Source organism: Equus przewalskii, chromosome 19 (assembly GCF_037783145.1).
Source record: "Equus przewalskii isolate Varuska chromosome 19, EquPr2, whole genome shotgun sequence".
Classification (NCBI taxonomy): Eukaryota; Metazoa; Chordata; class Mammalia; order Perissodactyla; family Equidae; genus Equus; species Equus przewalskii.
The window spans coordinates 57196506-57212634 of NC_091849.1; the positions used below are offsets into that span (position 1 = coordinate 57196506).

The 16129-nt window shown below is 37.9% G+C and overlaps 1 protein-coding gene across 1 annotated transcript in view; it reads right to left on the reverse strand.

The window, feature by feature from the left end:
- The window catches only part of LOC103546271 (protein eyes shut homolog), a 1017652-nt gene that overhangs the window by 186422 nt on the left and 815101 nt on the right, over positions 1–16129 (reverse strand). Inside the window, exons 23-24 of the mRNA XM_070583910.1 lie at positions 10017–10125; positions 1740–1960 (exon numbers count right to left, since the gene is read on the reverse strand). Coding sequence (XP_070440011.1) covers positions 1740–1960; positions 10017–10125 — 330 coding nt within the window. The remainder of the gene's footprint in view (positions 1–1739; positions 1961–10016; positions 10126–16129) is intronic.

Below are 16129 nucleotides of genomic sequence, written 5' to 3' on the forward strand. Positions count from 1 at the left end.
ATGCAGCTCACGGTCCTGTGTAATCTAATCATGGAAATGAAACCCCATCACCATATTCTATGGGTTACTCGTTGACTAAAAGAAAGTCACAAGTCGCCCCTACACTGAAGGAGAGGAGGTCATGCAAAGGCTTGAACAGCAGGACAGGGGATGGAGGGGACTGTGATAGAGTCTGGTCACCACATAGAGGAAGGGGGAAAGCAATTCTCGTCGCTGCTATAATTCCATCAGTGGCAAAGCTTCATTGACAATATTTGTTTAGGTTAAATGACCAAATATTTCAGACATTAGAAAGTCAGTAGGAGAAGACTTTTTTTCTATTTCTATTTCACTTAATTAGGCAAAAATGCAAGTTTTCCTGCAGGGTTCTGAAGGTTGTCTTGCTGGATAATTTTTCCATTATTATGTTTCAAGAATAATTGCTATTCATGAGTTCAGTATAAAACAGAATACTTCTTAAGTAAAGCCTTTGTTTCCTTCAGAAAAGTGACCATGGCCGAGGAAGCTGTCCTCACTCTTAGCCTCAAAATGCACTGTCTTTCCAAGTCCCTTACAACTTTACCTGTTGTGCTTTCCCTGTATGAAAGACGTCTATATTGTTGCTGTTATTTCACGAATGCTTAAATCAGACTCAGACATAGTTAATCAGAAGCAAAAGTTTTAGACACCCTAAGAGCCGATCTCTTCCTTTTCTACTAATCCGTAGTTTTCTTCAAATTTATTACAGTCAGTCTGTGTTTGTCTAGTACATATATTACCTTGACTTTTTCCTACCTGTCCATTCCTCTGTTCCCTATCTTTGCCGTTTGAGTCTCTCTCTTTTTTTTCATTTCCTACCCCAGTGACTACTGTCAGAGCCCATCTCTGCTCACCATTTCTTATTCCACTGTTTTGATAGAATTTTTCTCTTCCCCACACTGTGCATGGCAGTGTTTACTTTTATGGAATCATTAACTACTTGATAGCTTGCCCCTTAGAGACACTGAGGTGAATTAATTAAGACATTTCCTGTGAGATTTGGTCAATTTTTCCTTGACTTGAATTATTATAATCTGTGCATGTTTCAGCCTCCACTCTGTCATTATTTGTAGCCCTGAAATAAAGATTTCTCAGAGGACTGAAGAAATTTGGGAATATGTTCTACACTGTCCAAATGAGACTCCCTCAGGGTCGATTCGCTTAAAACATTTTAGTGGAGCAGAAAGTAATTTTAATTAAGATCTTCTTAAGCTTATAAGCATGATGAATCTTTACTCCAAGGAGGAAAAACCTATATAGGACTGCAAATAAAAAGAAGAAATAGATACAGGCATTTTTTCCTCCATCGCTAATCTTAGAAATCAAAGCAGATATTTTTTTTTTGAAGATGAGAACAAACACAATAAAAATTAATACATCAAAACCATTATCAACAAATAATAATCTCTCATTCATATTTACAAAAAGCAGAACACCTTGATGAAACTACACTTGGATCCATTTGAAATTGCCCCAATCAGGTCCAGTTATCTAGTTATTTTCAGAGGTCAAGAATCTCTTGGCACTGGAGGCACAATATATAAATTTCTTTGAGCAAACAAGCACCCACCACATGTGTGCATCACCTAAGTGGTGCATACAAAAACTGAGAAGTTCCAGACCTTTCTTTCCATCACCCAGATAACAACACTGCTGGCTTGGTTGCTTTTAGAATCTGGAGTCATGCAATATAGGTTGGAGATCAGGAAGCTAGTACTGACCTGATGCAGGTGCCGTTGTTGTGACATAGATGATGAGCACACCAAGGGACATGGCAGTTCTCAATGTTCCTTCCACGTAGTGCTTCATCAATGATGAAGAATTCTTTGTCGTTCACTTGAAGCTCTCGAATGCAGCCCCTGAACCCATAGATGGGGCCTGCCTTCTTATGTATCTTAACATTTGTAGGGACGTGGCCAAGAAACATTGATTCGAAATATGCCTGTAGGAAAAATAACAACAAAAATCTTCTTATAAAGTATTGTCAGATTATAGGAGAAAGACCTAGGATGTTTTGTTCTGGAATTGCAAGTTTTAATGTGTTCTTCTGTGTAAAACTGTTTGCAATTATTGGCTAGTTTGGTCATCTCTACTAAGCTGTAAGATAAGTTACTTTAGAAAAGGGCCCATATTTTACATTTCTTTTTTTATCTCTCACAATATCTAATAAAATTTAGTAGAAAAAATGGGCATTCAATAACATTTACTGATTGATTACTTTAAAATGTACTTTGGAACTCAAGTGTTTGGCATTTAATGTGAACATTACCAAATAATAACTGATGAAGAAAATGAAACCTTGTTAATTAATTATTGCTGGAGATTGAATCGTGCCTCCCACAGTGCATATGTTGAAGTTCTAACTCCCGGCACTTCAGAATGTGATCTTATTTGGAAAGAGAGCTTATACCACTGATCAGAGCATGATAGAATCACTTGCATGATAGAAACTCCTGCTTGATCTTTCCTTTCCCGCCCTCAGCAACATATATGCACTGAATCTTCATCATTTAGATGTACATACAATGCAGCTGCCCTCGAGAGGAATTTCTGAGCTATAATTGGAGTCTGGATGAACTGGTAATGAGCCTGATCTTCAGGGCTGGTGGGCATATGACAGGTGGATGGAGTAGCTTTTGTGCAGTTTACCTCTCTGATGTCCTTATCCCCAAAACGCACTCACACAGTCCAAGCTGATATCGAAAAGTGTTTAAATTGGTATTACCGATACATTAAAATGGAAAACCATCATTGTAAGAATTCAAAAACTAGAGCCAAATAATTAAGTTAGGACTCTGCAGGGAGGAGAGGATGGGAGATGGCCAGTAATATCACTTATTTATTGATATTTGTACTAATATGTTCTGGTTTAATGCAAATGTGCTCTTAGAGAAGAGAAGCCTGTGCAATTCTGGGAACATCAAAGCATCTCCATGACCCATAATAGATCAAACTAATGCTATTATTTGAACTCTTGCTCTTTTTAGCGACTCAGGCTCTGCTGCTAAGGGCATTCCTTTTTTTCCTTTTTATTCTGAGTACTTCATATAGGACTCAGATATAGCGTCACCAGAGGAGGACTATCTTTGGGTATAGTGGGGTGGAAGCTTCAGGGTGTGTTGCTAGAGCCCTCATGCCGCATAGGAGTCTGTCTGCTTTCACATCCTTTCTCCTATGCTAAGTCCATTCATATTAATTACTCTAACAAGCTATTGGCAGAGCTCTTTTCTCACCTAAGATTAGTGACTCCCTGCTAATGCAATCTGGGATCTATTGTGAACCTGCAGACTCTGCGAATCCAAGGTGATGACCTTCTTCTTGCTGAGGATCTCTGACATCTTGGGTATTGATCACACACCTGGCACAGCAAACCTCTCACTGCTTTGACAAGTGAGCTGTTTTAGCACCAAACTGATAGAGGATGCAGGAATATCCTCCTCTTCTGTCAGCAGTGGGCAGATCTGAGGAGAAATCTAGAGAGCTTTCTATGATTTATTAGACAATTAAAAAACACCCAAACAATGGAAGTAGATGGCTCTTGTATTTCTTCTGGTCTGCAGCCCATGCTTAGTTGGAGCCCTGAAATGCCTAAAAAAAGTGGCTGCCATTGACTGCACATAGATAACCATTAAAATGGTTGACTTCCTCTCTCCCCGGATTCTCAATTATCCAAGAGCTGCCTTTTGTGTGTATAATCATTCCCAAGGAGACAGGTCTTTAAAATAAGTCTTTTCTAATAACTTCTTGTGAATCAGACTATGGAGAATAGAGTCTGACATCAAGATATGATCTTACAAGATAAAACCACAGAGAACAGACATGGACAATCAAGGAGGAATCATCAACATAATGAAAAATATGAATGATGACTGAGAGAAAAGGACTCCACATCTGACAGGAGCGAAATGAACATTCTTTCGCCTCTCAGAGTTTCTCTGATAGTGCTTTTTATCATATGTGGGAATAAAATAAGAAGACAGGCAAAAGGGAACAAACTTCTGAAAACAGGGGGAGGGGTAGATAAGAAGTGGCTTTATCTCCTTTGTTCTGTTTTAATTTAAGTTTATTTAGTGGAGTACTACATACATTTCTGTAAATATATCTTGATTCAATGTTTAGTTTTGTTTTACATCATCAAGTCTGTCTGAAGTTAAATAACTTTTGTGTTAATGAAATATAGGAAGGTAACTGCAGATGTACTCTTTGGTTAAGACTAACCACCAGAGGGTACTTTTCTTTATCCAAGAATACAGTGACATGTAATTGAAATGAACTGGATTTTATTTAAGTATTGGTGCCAAACTTTTGTTTTTAATATTATTTGAATTGTATGTAGAAAAATTCAAAACGGGAGACATTGAGTCTTGTAATAAAGATAGATAAGAGATGCTGAGTAAGGTGTTTGGGAAGAAGGATTTATTTAAATAACTTTCCATGTGTGATTTATGTGTTAAATTCCTTAAAACTGGTTAGAGGTATTAAATTAAGTGGAATCAAAAGGCAGAAGCATATTTATTTAAACCCTCGCTCCCTTTGCAGTTAGTAGATCTCTCTTTCTCTCTCTCTCTGCCATATAAGATGATAATCTCAGCATGCAGTCTCTGCTGTGTCAATTTATATCCCTTTTCAGGGCAGAGCCTCCACCCCTGGTCATCATGGGATTCTCTCAGAGTGTATAGCAGCATCTTGCAAACAAGAGGTTTAATACAAGTTTGTTACACGTGACCTGATTCATGAAACTCAATCCTGCTTTTCTTAGTCTCTTACCTGTCTTTTAGGCCTTTTCTCCTACTTTGTGCTGCCTTAGAACCTTGTTTTTTTGCCAGATTAAGCATATGGTAGGTCATCCCTGGATCCCATCCAAGAAGGAACATTAATATGGCTTTAATTCTAATCTCTGTTTTACATATATATTTTTATATCTATGTATATAGCATAAAGTACAGGGCAGTGCTTATATGGAAGTTCTTGAGTTACTTATGAGATTAATATCAAGTAGCTTACACAAAAAAGTTTTTTTTAAAATTTGATAAATATCCTCATTCATTCCATACTTCACAGTTAAATCTTTGATTCTTAGGGCTTTCTAGGCCAGGGAATGTTCTCAAAACAATATCTTTTCACCTTGTCAAAGGAAGAGCTGAACTTTAGTGAAGCAATCAATAAATTGAGTTGCTACCCTGCGAGCATATGGATATAGAGAAGTGGAAATATAAAAGAAGGATGTGGGGTTATTCTTGACTATAACAAAATTAAATGTAATTAATTAATTAATGTAATGTAATTAAATGTAATCTGGAGAAACAAATTATAAAGAAATGAAATAGCTAGAAAATAACAGTATATAGGTCAGCAAGATGGTGGAATAGAAAGCTCCAGATCCTTCTTCCCTCATGGAGGAGTGTGATTGAACAAGAATATACAGACCATGTCCCTTTTGTGAGAAATGCACAGATTCAGTTCAGAGGCCATTGCACCTCCGGTGAGTGTGAAACCAGCTGTATTGGGGCCAGTAGGAGAATTTGTGGCAGTCAGGCACCACAGCCCTGCCCCAGGCTCAGTGAGGCACAACTGGGAGAAAGCTGCCAGGAAAAGGTGCCACTGAGAACAAAGGTGAAGGTTTGGACTAGCACACCATCACTCGCCATAGTCCCTCCCTGCAGTTCAGTGGGAAAGAGCAGCAAAAACTCCCAACTCCTGACTTCTCCCTGAGGATGGAAAGAGTTGGGTGTGCATCCAAAATTATGACTTTTCAGGGGGTGGCCTGAAGAATGGATTTCTGTCTCCCCATCTTTAAACACTGGTGGGACATGGCATATTCTAGATGCCTGAGTGTCACCGAGAACAAAAGAAAACTTTGTGGCATCCTGCTGCTCCAGAGGACCCATGATGCAGCAGACAGAGGTTTATACAGCTTGGTGGCCTCTTCTTGGGGCCGGGGTGCAGAGGGGGGTAGAGAAAAATTGAGCATGCTTCCAACATTCGGGCTTTTCAGGGGGCTTTCTGTGTGACTTGCTTCTATTTTGCCTGACTTGGAGCTCTGATGTGACCTGGCATAGCCTAGAATCTTGGGGGCTGCTAAGGACAAGAGAATTGGGCATCTTGTGGCAGCTCCAGAGAACCTTTAATACTGGAGACAGATACCAGAGGAAGCAAAGGATTACAAGCACCTGAAAAAGGAGACTGGCAAGTTCCTATAATAGGGAATTTATAGCCACAAGTCCAGAGGAAACACAGCCATAGAAAAGGTTTGAGAGGCTCCCAGACTCTGTAGATGGGTTGATTGGTGTAGGTCCTTTCCTTTACAAAGCCAGTCCACAAAGACTGGAAGAGATGACAGGGTTTTTCAAACGTACGAATCCTGTCACAAAGTTACAAGGCATTAGGAAGAAAAAGAAAAACATAGCCCAATCAAAGGAACAAAATAAATCTCTGGAAACCAATCCTAAAGAAATGGAGAAATATGAATTACCTGACTTAGAACTCAAAATAACTGTCATAAAGCTGCTTAATGAGCTCAGGAAAATGAAGCATGAAGAAAATGAGAATATTAATAAAAGAGAGAAAACATAATAAAGAATCAAGCTGAAATTTTGGAGCTGATGATACAAAACTGATTTGAAAAAAATCACTAGAGGGGCTCAACAGAAGACTTGATCAAGTAGAAGAAAAAATCAGTGAACTCAATGATAGGTCATTTGAAATTATCCAGTTAGAGGAACAAAAAGAGAAAAGATTGAAAGAGTAAAGACAGCCTAAGGGATTAATGAGAAACCATCAAATGGACCAATACATGCATTATAGGAGTTCCAGAAGGAGAATAGAGAGAGACACGGGCAGAATGCTTATTCGATAATTTAATGGCCCCAAACTTCCCAAATATGAGGTAGAAAATGAACATCCAGATTTAAGAAGCCCAAAAAAACTACAATAAGAATGAACTCAAAGAAGTCTACACTAAGACACATTACAATCAAATTGTTAAAAATTTAACAGAGAATTTTGAAAGCAGCAAGAAAAAAGTGGCTTCTCGTATACAAGGGCACCCCCATAAGGCTATCAGTGGATTTCTTACCAGAAGCTTTGCAGGTTTGATATATTCAAAGTGTTGAAAATAAAAAACTGCCAAACAAGAGTACTGTATATGGCAAACCTGTTCTTCAAAAATGAAGGAGAGATAAAAATTTTCCCAAATATACAAAAGCTGAGGAAGCCCATCACTACCAGACCTACCTTACCAGAAATGCTACAGGGAGTCCTTCCTGTTGAAATGAAAGCACACACTATACAACAAGATGAAAGCATATGAATAAATAAAGCTCACTGGTAAAGGTAAATATATAGACAAATACAGAATTCTGTAATACTGTCATGGTGGTGCATAAATCACTTGTAATTCTGGTATAGAAGTTAAAAGACAAAAGTATAGAAAACACAATAACTATAAAAATGTATTAATGTATACACAATATAAAAGGAAGTCATATGTGATATCAGTTATATAAAGTGTGGAGGAGAGAAGTAAAAGTAAAAATCAATGAAACATAGGAAGAGAGCAAGAGAGAAAAAGAGGGACAAAAAAGTTACAAGACAGAAAATAAATAATGAAAAGGAAATAGCAAGTCCTTATCTACCAGTAATCACTTTAATGTAAATTCCCCAATCAAAAGACTATAAAGTGACTGAATGGATTAAAAAAAGATTAAAAAAACCGAAAAAACAAGATCCAACTATATTCTGTCTATAAGAGACTCACTTTTGATTTAAGGACACATGTAAGCTGAAAGTAAAAAGATGGAAAAAGATATCCCATGCAAATGGTAACCAAAAGAGAGCAGGAGTGGCTACACTTATATCAGACAAAATAAACTTAAGTCAACTACTATCACAAGAGACAAAGAATGACATCATATAATGATAATAGGGTCAACTGACCCTGACAATGTAACTGTTATATATATACATATATATATATATATATGCACCCAACATCCGAACACCCAAATATATGAAGCAAACACTGACAGAACTAAAGAGAGAAATAGAGAGTAGTACAATAATAGTATGAGATTTTAATACCCCACTTTCAAAAATAGGGGGCTGGGGTCCTAGTCTGTGAGAAGCTCACCACAGACAGCCTCCACAAGGGGGACTGGACCGAGCTTTGGGTTTAACCCACTTGGGAAGGCAGCGATGAGTCCCTCAGACTTCGGAACACTTGAGCTGGGATGAACACAAGGAGGCAGAGAATTGTAAAAAAGATTGAGAGAGCCTGAGTGCATTCTTTCTTTATCACCCTGAAACTATCCAAATTCTTTTCAATTTAATTAATAAATTCCATCCCCACCTGTCGGTCTCTGTGTGTGCATGTGTGTTACCTGGGGCACTCTGATCAGTATTTCACTTGGTCAACTCAAAGGGCGAGGAGACTGATTTATCACAAAGGCTATAAATACAAGATATATTTATCAGTTTCAATAACAGAAAGACTTTTACTGAGCACTTGTTGAATTCTATTCATTAAAGATGTGAGTCATTAATGTCTGTTAGCAGCACGTTGTACGTTATTCATAAGAAAATACGGAGCTTTCACTATGAAAAAATGGATGACTATAAGGAGTTAATAAAGATAAAATCATATTGAATACTTTACCTAAAACTTTTCACAAAACTATGATTGTTCCATATTATTTCCGCCATTTGAATATTTCATGTCTTGAATCTAAATATTTGGCCATCTGGGGCTCTAGTATGACTTTTTAAAACAGGAAAACCCATTTTATTTCTACTCTAATGATCCACTTGAACAGGGTTGAGTTGGCCACAGCAGCAAATGAAGAGCAGTGGACTGTATTGTAATGGGACAAAGAAGGGTTGGGATCAGAGACCATAGATCAAGTCTCCTTCCTTATTCCTACAGAACTTTGGGCATCTGACGCTTAGCTTCCTCAGGCTTATAAAGGGACAATCATTCTGACTTTGGAGGGTTCCAGTGAGGATCAGATGAGAGAATATCTATGACCATAATTGGGAAAATGTAATGAGTTTATGCAAATGCTAGATGTTCTGTACACTCTCAACAAGAGACTACATAGCAAAAAAGGGGAATAAAATGAAATTTCCAATTCATGAGGGCACTACACACTGCCAGCTTTAATGTGTACCAAAATTAGCACTTTGGAGCTCTAATTATACAGATTAACTCTCCATGGTGATCAAACGAACCAGGAATTCTTTATCTTAAATGTATTGCTATAAAGTCATACTAAGAAGCATGTAACCAACCACATCATTAAAATTAAAAGAATTCAGCAAATTGCCTGGTCTCTGGAGGGACAAACATCCTCTCTTCTTTCAAATTAGCTTCCTTCAATGTTTCTAAGAAAAATTTTCTGGCCAATGTAAATCTGGGAAACTGAGAAGGGACTTTTTAACAGCACAATAGAAACACTACCATATCCTACAAAAATGTAAGTTTTTAGGGCCAGCCCTGGTGGCCTAGTGGTTAAGTTCAGTGTGGCCCAGTTTCAGTTTCCAGGTGTGGACCCTACACTGCTCATCTGTCAGTGGCCATGCTGTGGTGGCGGCTCAGATACAAAAAGAGGAAGATCAGCAGTGGATGTTAGCTCAGGGTGAAACTTGTTCAGGAAAAAAAAATGTACATTTTTAAGCATTGTTTTGTATCTTGCTGATCTTTCCCTGTTCCTGAGCTGTGTTTTTTTTTTTAATCAACCATAATATATTATATGCAAAGTGTGAAAGGAAAATCAGTTTCTTGTTAAATTTAGTAAAACTTTTATAGTGACAGGCAATATTAAATATGTTTAATTATATCTAAAGTATTAGCAATGAATATTCTGGTGTTTTGTTGAGAGTTTTTACAGGAATCTATTCAATAAAGAAATATGATTTGTGCTTAGTAACTTAAAAACAAATACTTATTTGAAATATTGAGGGCAGACTTAGTAATGCTTGGAACTGGGTATTTGCATGCCTACCTGAGAGGCATGAGGGGTCTCTGTGTCTTTCTTCTGAATTGGAGGTTTTCCATCTGCAGTCATTTCAATCATACAAGCAACCCCAGGGCTGCCAACAGGAATTGTGTAGCTAGAAAGAAACCAGAAGAGGCCATTATCGTACGTGTTATTGGCAAGAACAAGGTAACTTCATACATGGATGGTAAACACTTCTTCCACGAGAGAGTTACTTTGTGGATCACAATAATCCTGAAATATGGTCTCAACCAAGTGTGAACATTTTAGGAGAGATAAAAGATATATTTTTTTTCTAACACTGTATTTTATTTCCTTTTCACCTCTTGTCTTTAAATCAGGACTTGAAACGCTTTCAGAAAGTTAAACCCCCACAAAACAAAAAGAGCTTTATGTGTGTAAGTAGGTATTGATAAATCCTAAGTGCTAGCTGTGGTTGACATATGGTCTCACCTAAGTAGGAGATTGTTGGAGAAGTAACATCAATGTTAAATGATGCTAAGCGCCCTAGGTAGAAATTTCCCCTCCTTGGCCTACAGGGGAAATAGAAATGGAATAAGAAATGAAAGGCCGAATACCCTGGAGCAGCGAGATTACACTGTGATACAGTTATCAGAACTCAGCGAGCATGCTGCTAATGTATCGGCTGGTACTGCGTCTCACAGATAAAGAGGAGTATGAGGTTCAGGCAATTTGTAGAATGAATAGCAGAAATGGTCAACACACAATTGAAAATTTATCAGAGTTTATAGAGTGATGCAATCAGATGAAAAGGCCCATATACAAAAGTACTTGGCATACTTTTTAAATAGAATTTTAAAAGACAATTCAAATGACATTACCCTGTTACTTGCTATGCATAACAATAGTAATTTGCATTGTTATAAAGTCTATTCCACAGAGATATTAGAAATACATTTACTAGTCTTAACGTAGCTATCTCTGCATATTGAAAATGTAAATGATTTCAATGCTAATTTTTGCTCATTTGTATTTTCTAAATTTTGGACGAGGGAGACACCTAATCTTTATTTTTAATTTTGACCAACCACCCCAGTTTGCCCAGCACTAAGTTTTCCTGAGACTTTCTGTGCTAAAACCAGGGAAGATCCTGGCAAACGGGATCAGTTGGTAATTCTGCTTTTAAAATAAAAAGTCAGTTTTATTAAAAAATCATTGATTAAATCATTTACCAATGTTTTTTCTTAAAATTAACTTTGGAAACTAAATTGAATGGAAAAAACAAACCAGAATGCCCTCTTCCCCCCACCTCCCAAAAGGGACTACTGTCTCCCTGGTTCCCTCTTCCCTCTTAACTAGAAATGCAAATCTGATAAGGTCCTTCCATGACATTATCCCACTGCTTGGCTTTTGCTCTGGTTCACAAACGTCACTTCTAATTCTGATCAGACCATTGTTGAAAATTCTAAAATTCTAGGAATAACGTCTAGAGTCTCCCATCGTGTGAAACGGATACTGTAGGCATATTTGAAGCACATGCCATGTAGTTGATAGTGGCAGGTAGACCTGCATGACGCTTTTACTGGAGATGGAAGGAACAACTCTCAGGTAACGCACATGTCCTTATTAAGAAACAACAATACCTCTTTTCATTTGTTTCACTCAGGGCTTTTTGAAATCTAACCCTGAACTGCAGATCTACAAAAGGAAGCCACTGTCACCTCCAGCTTTTCTTCCCCTGACCTTTCTACTGTGGGGGACTGGAATTGGCCACCCCAAGATATGTCTCTTTGGCATGAGGATTATTTGGGGCTGGTTACTTTTAATAAACTGCAGACAAGAAAGCAACTCTGAAAAGCAAAGTTTACTTACTCTTTGTTAAGAAACATTTACATTGTAAAGGAAATCTCCATCTGTAAAGGTGTCTTCCTCTCTGTACCAGGAAGAAGGGGGCATGATCTTATCTCTAGAAACTCTTATTAATGCCAAAGGCAAGGACTTAAATCTGCAACTTTTTTACTGTACTTGTCTGGTAACCTCCTGTAACTGACTCCCCCCCACCGCCAACATCCTCCTTTGTCTTTAACTGAGGAGGATATTTAAGGTGGTGGCTTCAGCCATTTTGGTGAGTTGCTCAGTTTGCCTGAGCCTCTTCCCTGTATATATGTTATAAAGCTTTGTTTAATTTTCTCCTGTTATTCTGTCTCATGTGAATTTAATTTGTTCTCTGGCCAGAAGAACCCACAGCGGGTGAAGGAAATGTCTTCCTCCCCTACACTACCAAATGGGCGACTCCACTGTCGTCTAGGTCTATGTATGTTTTTGGAAACTGACACTTTAATTCCACCAGAGACTTCTCCACATGTAGATTCTTATCACGTTCATTTTTATAATGTCTCATATTTGCTTCCAGACCAAATTGTGTCATAAGAAACAAAAAAAAAGCTCTATAAACAAATTAGACATTATGCCACATAAGCCATTTGAGAAAAAAATCTAAGAGCATAGCCCTGTGCCTCTCAAGTACTGCTGAGGCCAGCCCAGTCTAATGATTTAAAGACTCAAGGATCACATTTTGAGATAATCCATTGACTGGCTGAGTGATCTTGGGCAAACCACTTCACCTTTCTTCCCTGAAGTCTGATTATCCACAGAAGGCAGACAATCATTCTTAGCTCATAAATGGCTAGTGAGAATCACATTACTTAATGTACATAAATCATTCAGTGCTAATATTAAAATCCAAAGTTAAAGCAATTATTTGCTGACTAGACAGGGATCTCTACAGAGATTTTTGTGAAAATAAATTATACAGTCAAGTTGAAGTGTTCATCTACTTCTAATAATATTGCTTGCAATGGAATTCAAAATCAAATACTCAGATTGTATTATTTTAAAAATTAAAATTTGATGAGACACCTTTTTTTTAGTGTCCTTTTTCTTGTTCTTTGGATTTATGGTCTTTAGGTATGCTAAGCAAATTGGCTGAAACATTATGATTTGGAAAGGACAATTTATTTTTAAAATTTTAGAAGATCCTGTTCAAACTGGAAGTTCAGGCTATCCATAACAAGGGAAGGGCTATAAAACTGTACACAGTGGACAGTGGATCAGTCAATTAAATCAAGTATGCTTATCTAATTGAATACTCTTCAGCTCTTAAGCCACGAAGTAGAATAATAATTAATGGCATGGAAAGATATTTGTATAAAATGGAAAAAGAGATAAAGACAATTTGGATGATGTATCATTTTAATAACAATATGCATAGAGATAACATCAGAACTACTTTCACTAATATTAACAGTGGCTATGTCTACTTGCTGGGAATGAAGATGATTTTTCATTTATCTCTTTTTCTTATTTGTATTGTTTAAATTTTGGACAATGAACTTATAATAGTTTTCAATTTCACTTCTTAAAAGAAAAGTTCCCTTTTTATTTTTGGTGAGGAAGATTTGCCCTGAGCTAACATCTGTGCTGATCTTCCTCTATTTTGTACGTGGATCATCTTCTCAGCATGGCTGATGAGTGGTGTATGTCTGAGCCCGGGATCCAAATCCAGGAACCTGGGCCACTGAAGTGGAGGGCACCAAACTCAACCACCATGCCATTGGGCCTGCCCCAGGAAAACCCAGGTGTTAAAAAACAATCAAGGATGAAATAATTTGCCAACATTCTCTGTTTTCCTGGATTCTGTGCCTTCCTTCTGGGTACACCTGTCTATCTACCTTCTTGCTAAGTACAGCTTAAGTAATTCTTGTAATGACAGTTTGTGGCTACTAAACTCAGAGACAGGTCACACTTCCTACCACCCTTGAACAACAGTTTAGCCATGTATAAAATTTAAAATTTTTTCTTTTAGAACTTTAAACATACTACCTGACTATTTTCTGCATTCTATTGTTGATGTGAAATCGTTGGTTCCATTTAAAGGCTGTTCTTTTGCCACTTTAGTTTTTCTTTCTGGCAACTTGAAGATCTTCTCTTTAACTGCAAAGTGAGTCTAGATGTGGATTAATCATTATTTACTCTTCCTAATAATCCTAGCGCACTTTTGATCTTGAGAATTATGTATTCCTTCAATTTTGGAAAATTCTCACCTGAATCATCTAATATTGGTTTTTGACATTCTCTGAAATCTCTTTTTCTAGAGTTTTCCTACAACTTATATTAGACAGTTTTTGGAAGCCTGTTAAGCTGTTCTCTAAATTTCTTAATCTTGCTTTCACTTTTTAAAATACTCTCTTAATTCTCTGTTCTGTATCCTTCCTAGGCACCAATTTTTTCTTCAAGTGTCTCTAGGACTGTTTATCCTGTCTATTGAGTTTTAAATTTCAATGAATATAATCTGCTGTTCTCAAGCTTTTGAATTTTTTTTGTGTTTCAGCTCCACCGGTCCCTTCACAGAGCTGAAAAGATGCCTGATGCAGTTCTGCTCACGATGCTTTGGCGTCATTCTGTTTTCTTCCTGGGCTGAGAGTTTGCCACAGATCAGAATCCCTGACGACAGTCTCCCTCCCTCTGTGTACATGCATCTTTCATGTGTATCTTTTTTCTTTTTAAAGACTGGCACCTGAGCTAACATCTGTTGCTAATCTTTGTTTTTGTTTTTTTCCTTCTTCTCCCCAAAGCCCCCATGTACACAGTTGTATATTCTAGTTGTAGGTCCTTCTGATTGTGCTATGTGGGACATTGCCTCAGCATGGGCGGACGAGCAGTGCCACGTCTGCGCCCAGGATTCGAACTGGTGAAACTCTGGGCCGCTGAAACGGAGCGCATGAACTTAATCACTCTGCCACGGGTCGGCCTCTCATGTGTGTCTTGGAGTGAGTACTTTCAGTCTCCTTTGCCTGTAGGAGCCGAGCTTCCCTGTTTCTTGACTTCGATCTCAGCAGGCCTGTCATTTTAGTTCTTTTGGTGCTTTCCATTTTTGTCTGTTTCTGTCTGTGGAGATGTTTACTCTCTTTTGGAATTCGCCTTTATATTTTCAGTTGTCTATTTTTTATTTTCTTTTCAGTTGCTATGCGTTGACACTAAGGAGGAGTGTCAAAGTGTGAATTGACAGAGTCATCTTGACTAGAAGTTCCGGTTGTTTTTTATAATAAGAAAAGACAACAATAAAGATCAAACTAAGTCCTTGCCTTTGAAGGGCCATGGAAATAGTAAGTTATCTTTAATTTGTGAGAGGCAGAATGAAGAAAAATTAAGCAAGCCATTTGGCAGTGCCTTTATGATTTTGCCGGCTTTAAATTTGGAAGAACTAATTTCTTTGGCTTTTTCCATCTCAGGTTTGTTTTGCGCTAAAGGCATTTCAATGCATCTGTCTCACGATTTTTTTCAGTGGCGTATTTCAAAAGCACATAAGTAAAGTGGTTTGTTTTCCCTCCAGAGAGAAATAGGAAGTATGGATTTTTTCTTTTCTAAGGTACTTGTGCTGGATTTGTCAAATCTGGGAGTTGTTTGAGGCACTGCCATTAAACCACAATGAAATTAAGAGCTTTACAGGACTATTGCAGTGCTGTGCTGAAGGCCCACACGGCAGAGCTCATGCATAACTGCAGTAGCTACAGGATTTCAAAGCCATATCCTCACAGCAGCAGAACTGAACAGTACCAACTGCTTCTGGGGAAACTGCAAAAGTGATGACGACAGGGAATGCTTCCACAGGTGCGAAATATAAATGCTCTTTTCTCTTGTTGCTAGGTTTGGCTGTTACCCAGCAATAATGCTAGCTTGTTTGTTTTAAATTTCTAACATGAGTTAACTTTTCTAGTAAGTTTCTTCCTTTATTTACCTGAATTAGACTTTAAAAATGAACGCAAAAATAAGTTCTCTATATGGATAACTTGCAATATAGATAGCAGTTAAATGAGTCTCCAAATTAATAACTGTCCTGCCCAATAATAAGCAGCCTTAGTGTTTACCAAACAGTATTGCTCTGAAGTGAATGGATAGTATGCAGATTAGGCTCCATCTTCTCAGGCTAGACTTAGGACCGAGAGGTTAACTTCCATTGCTAGCAGCTGTGACCTCCACGTTCAGCCCAAAGTCGTGGCTGAGCTGAGTTAGGCCTGCACAAAGTAGCTGAGGTGGGAGAGTCATGCAGCAGATGGCAGTAACGGTCCACGGCAGACACCAAGGCCCTGAAAGGCATC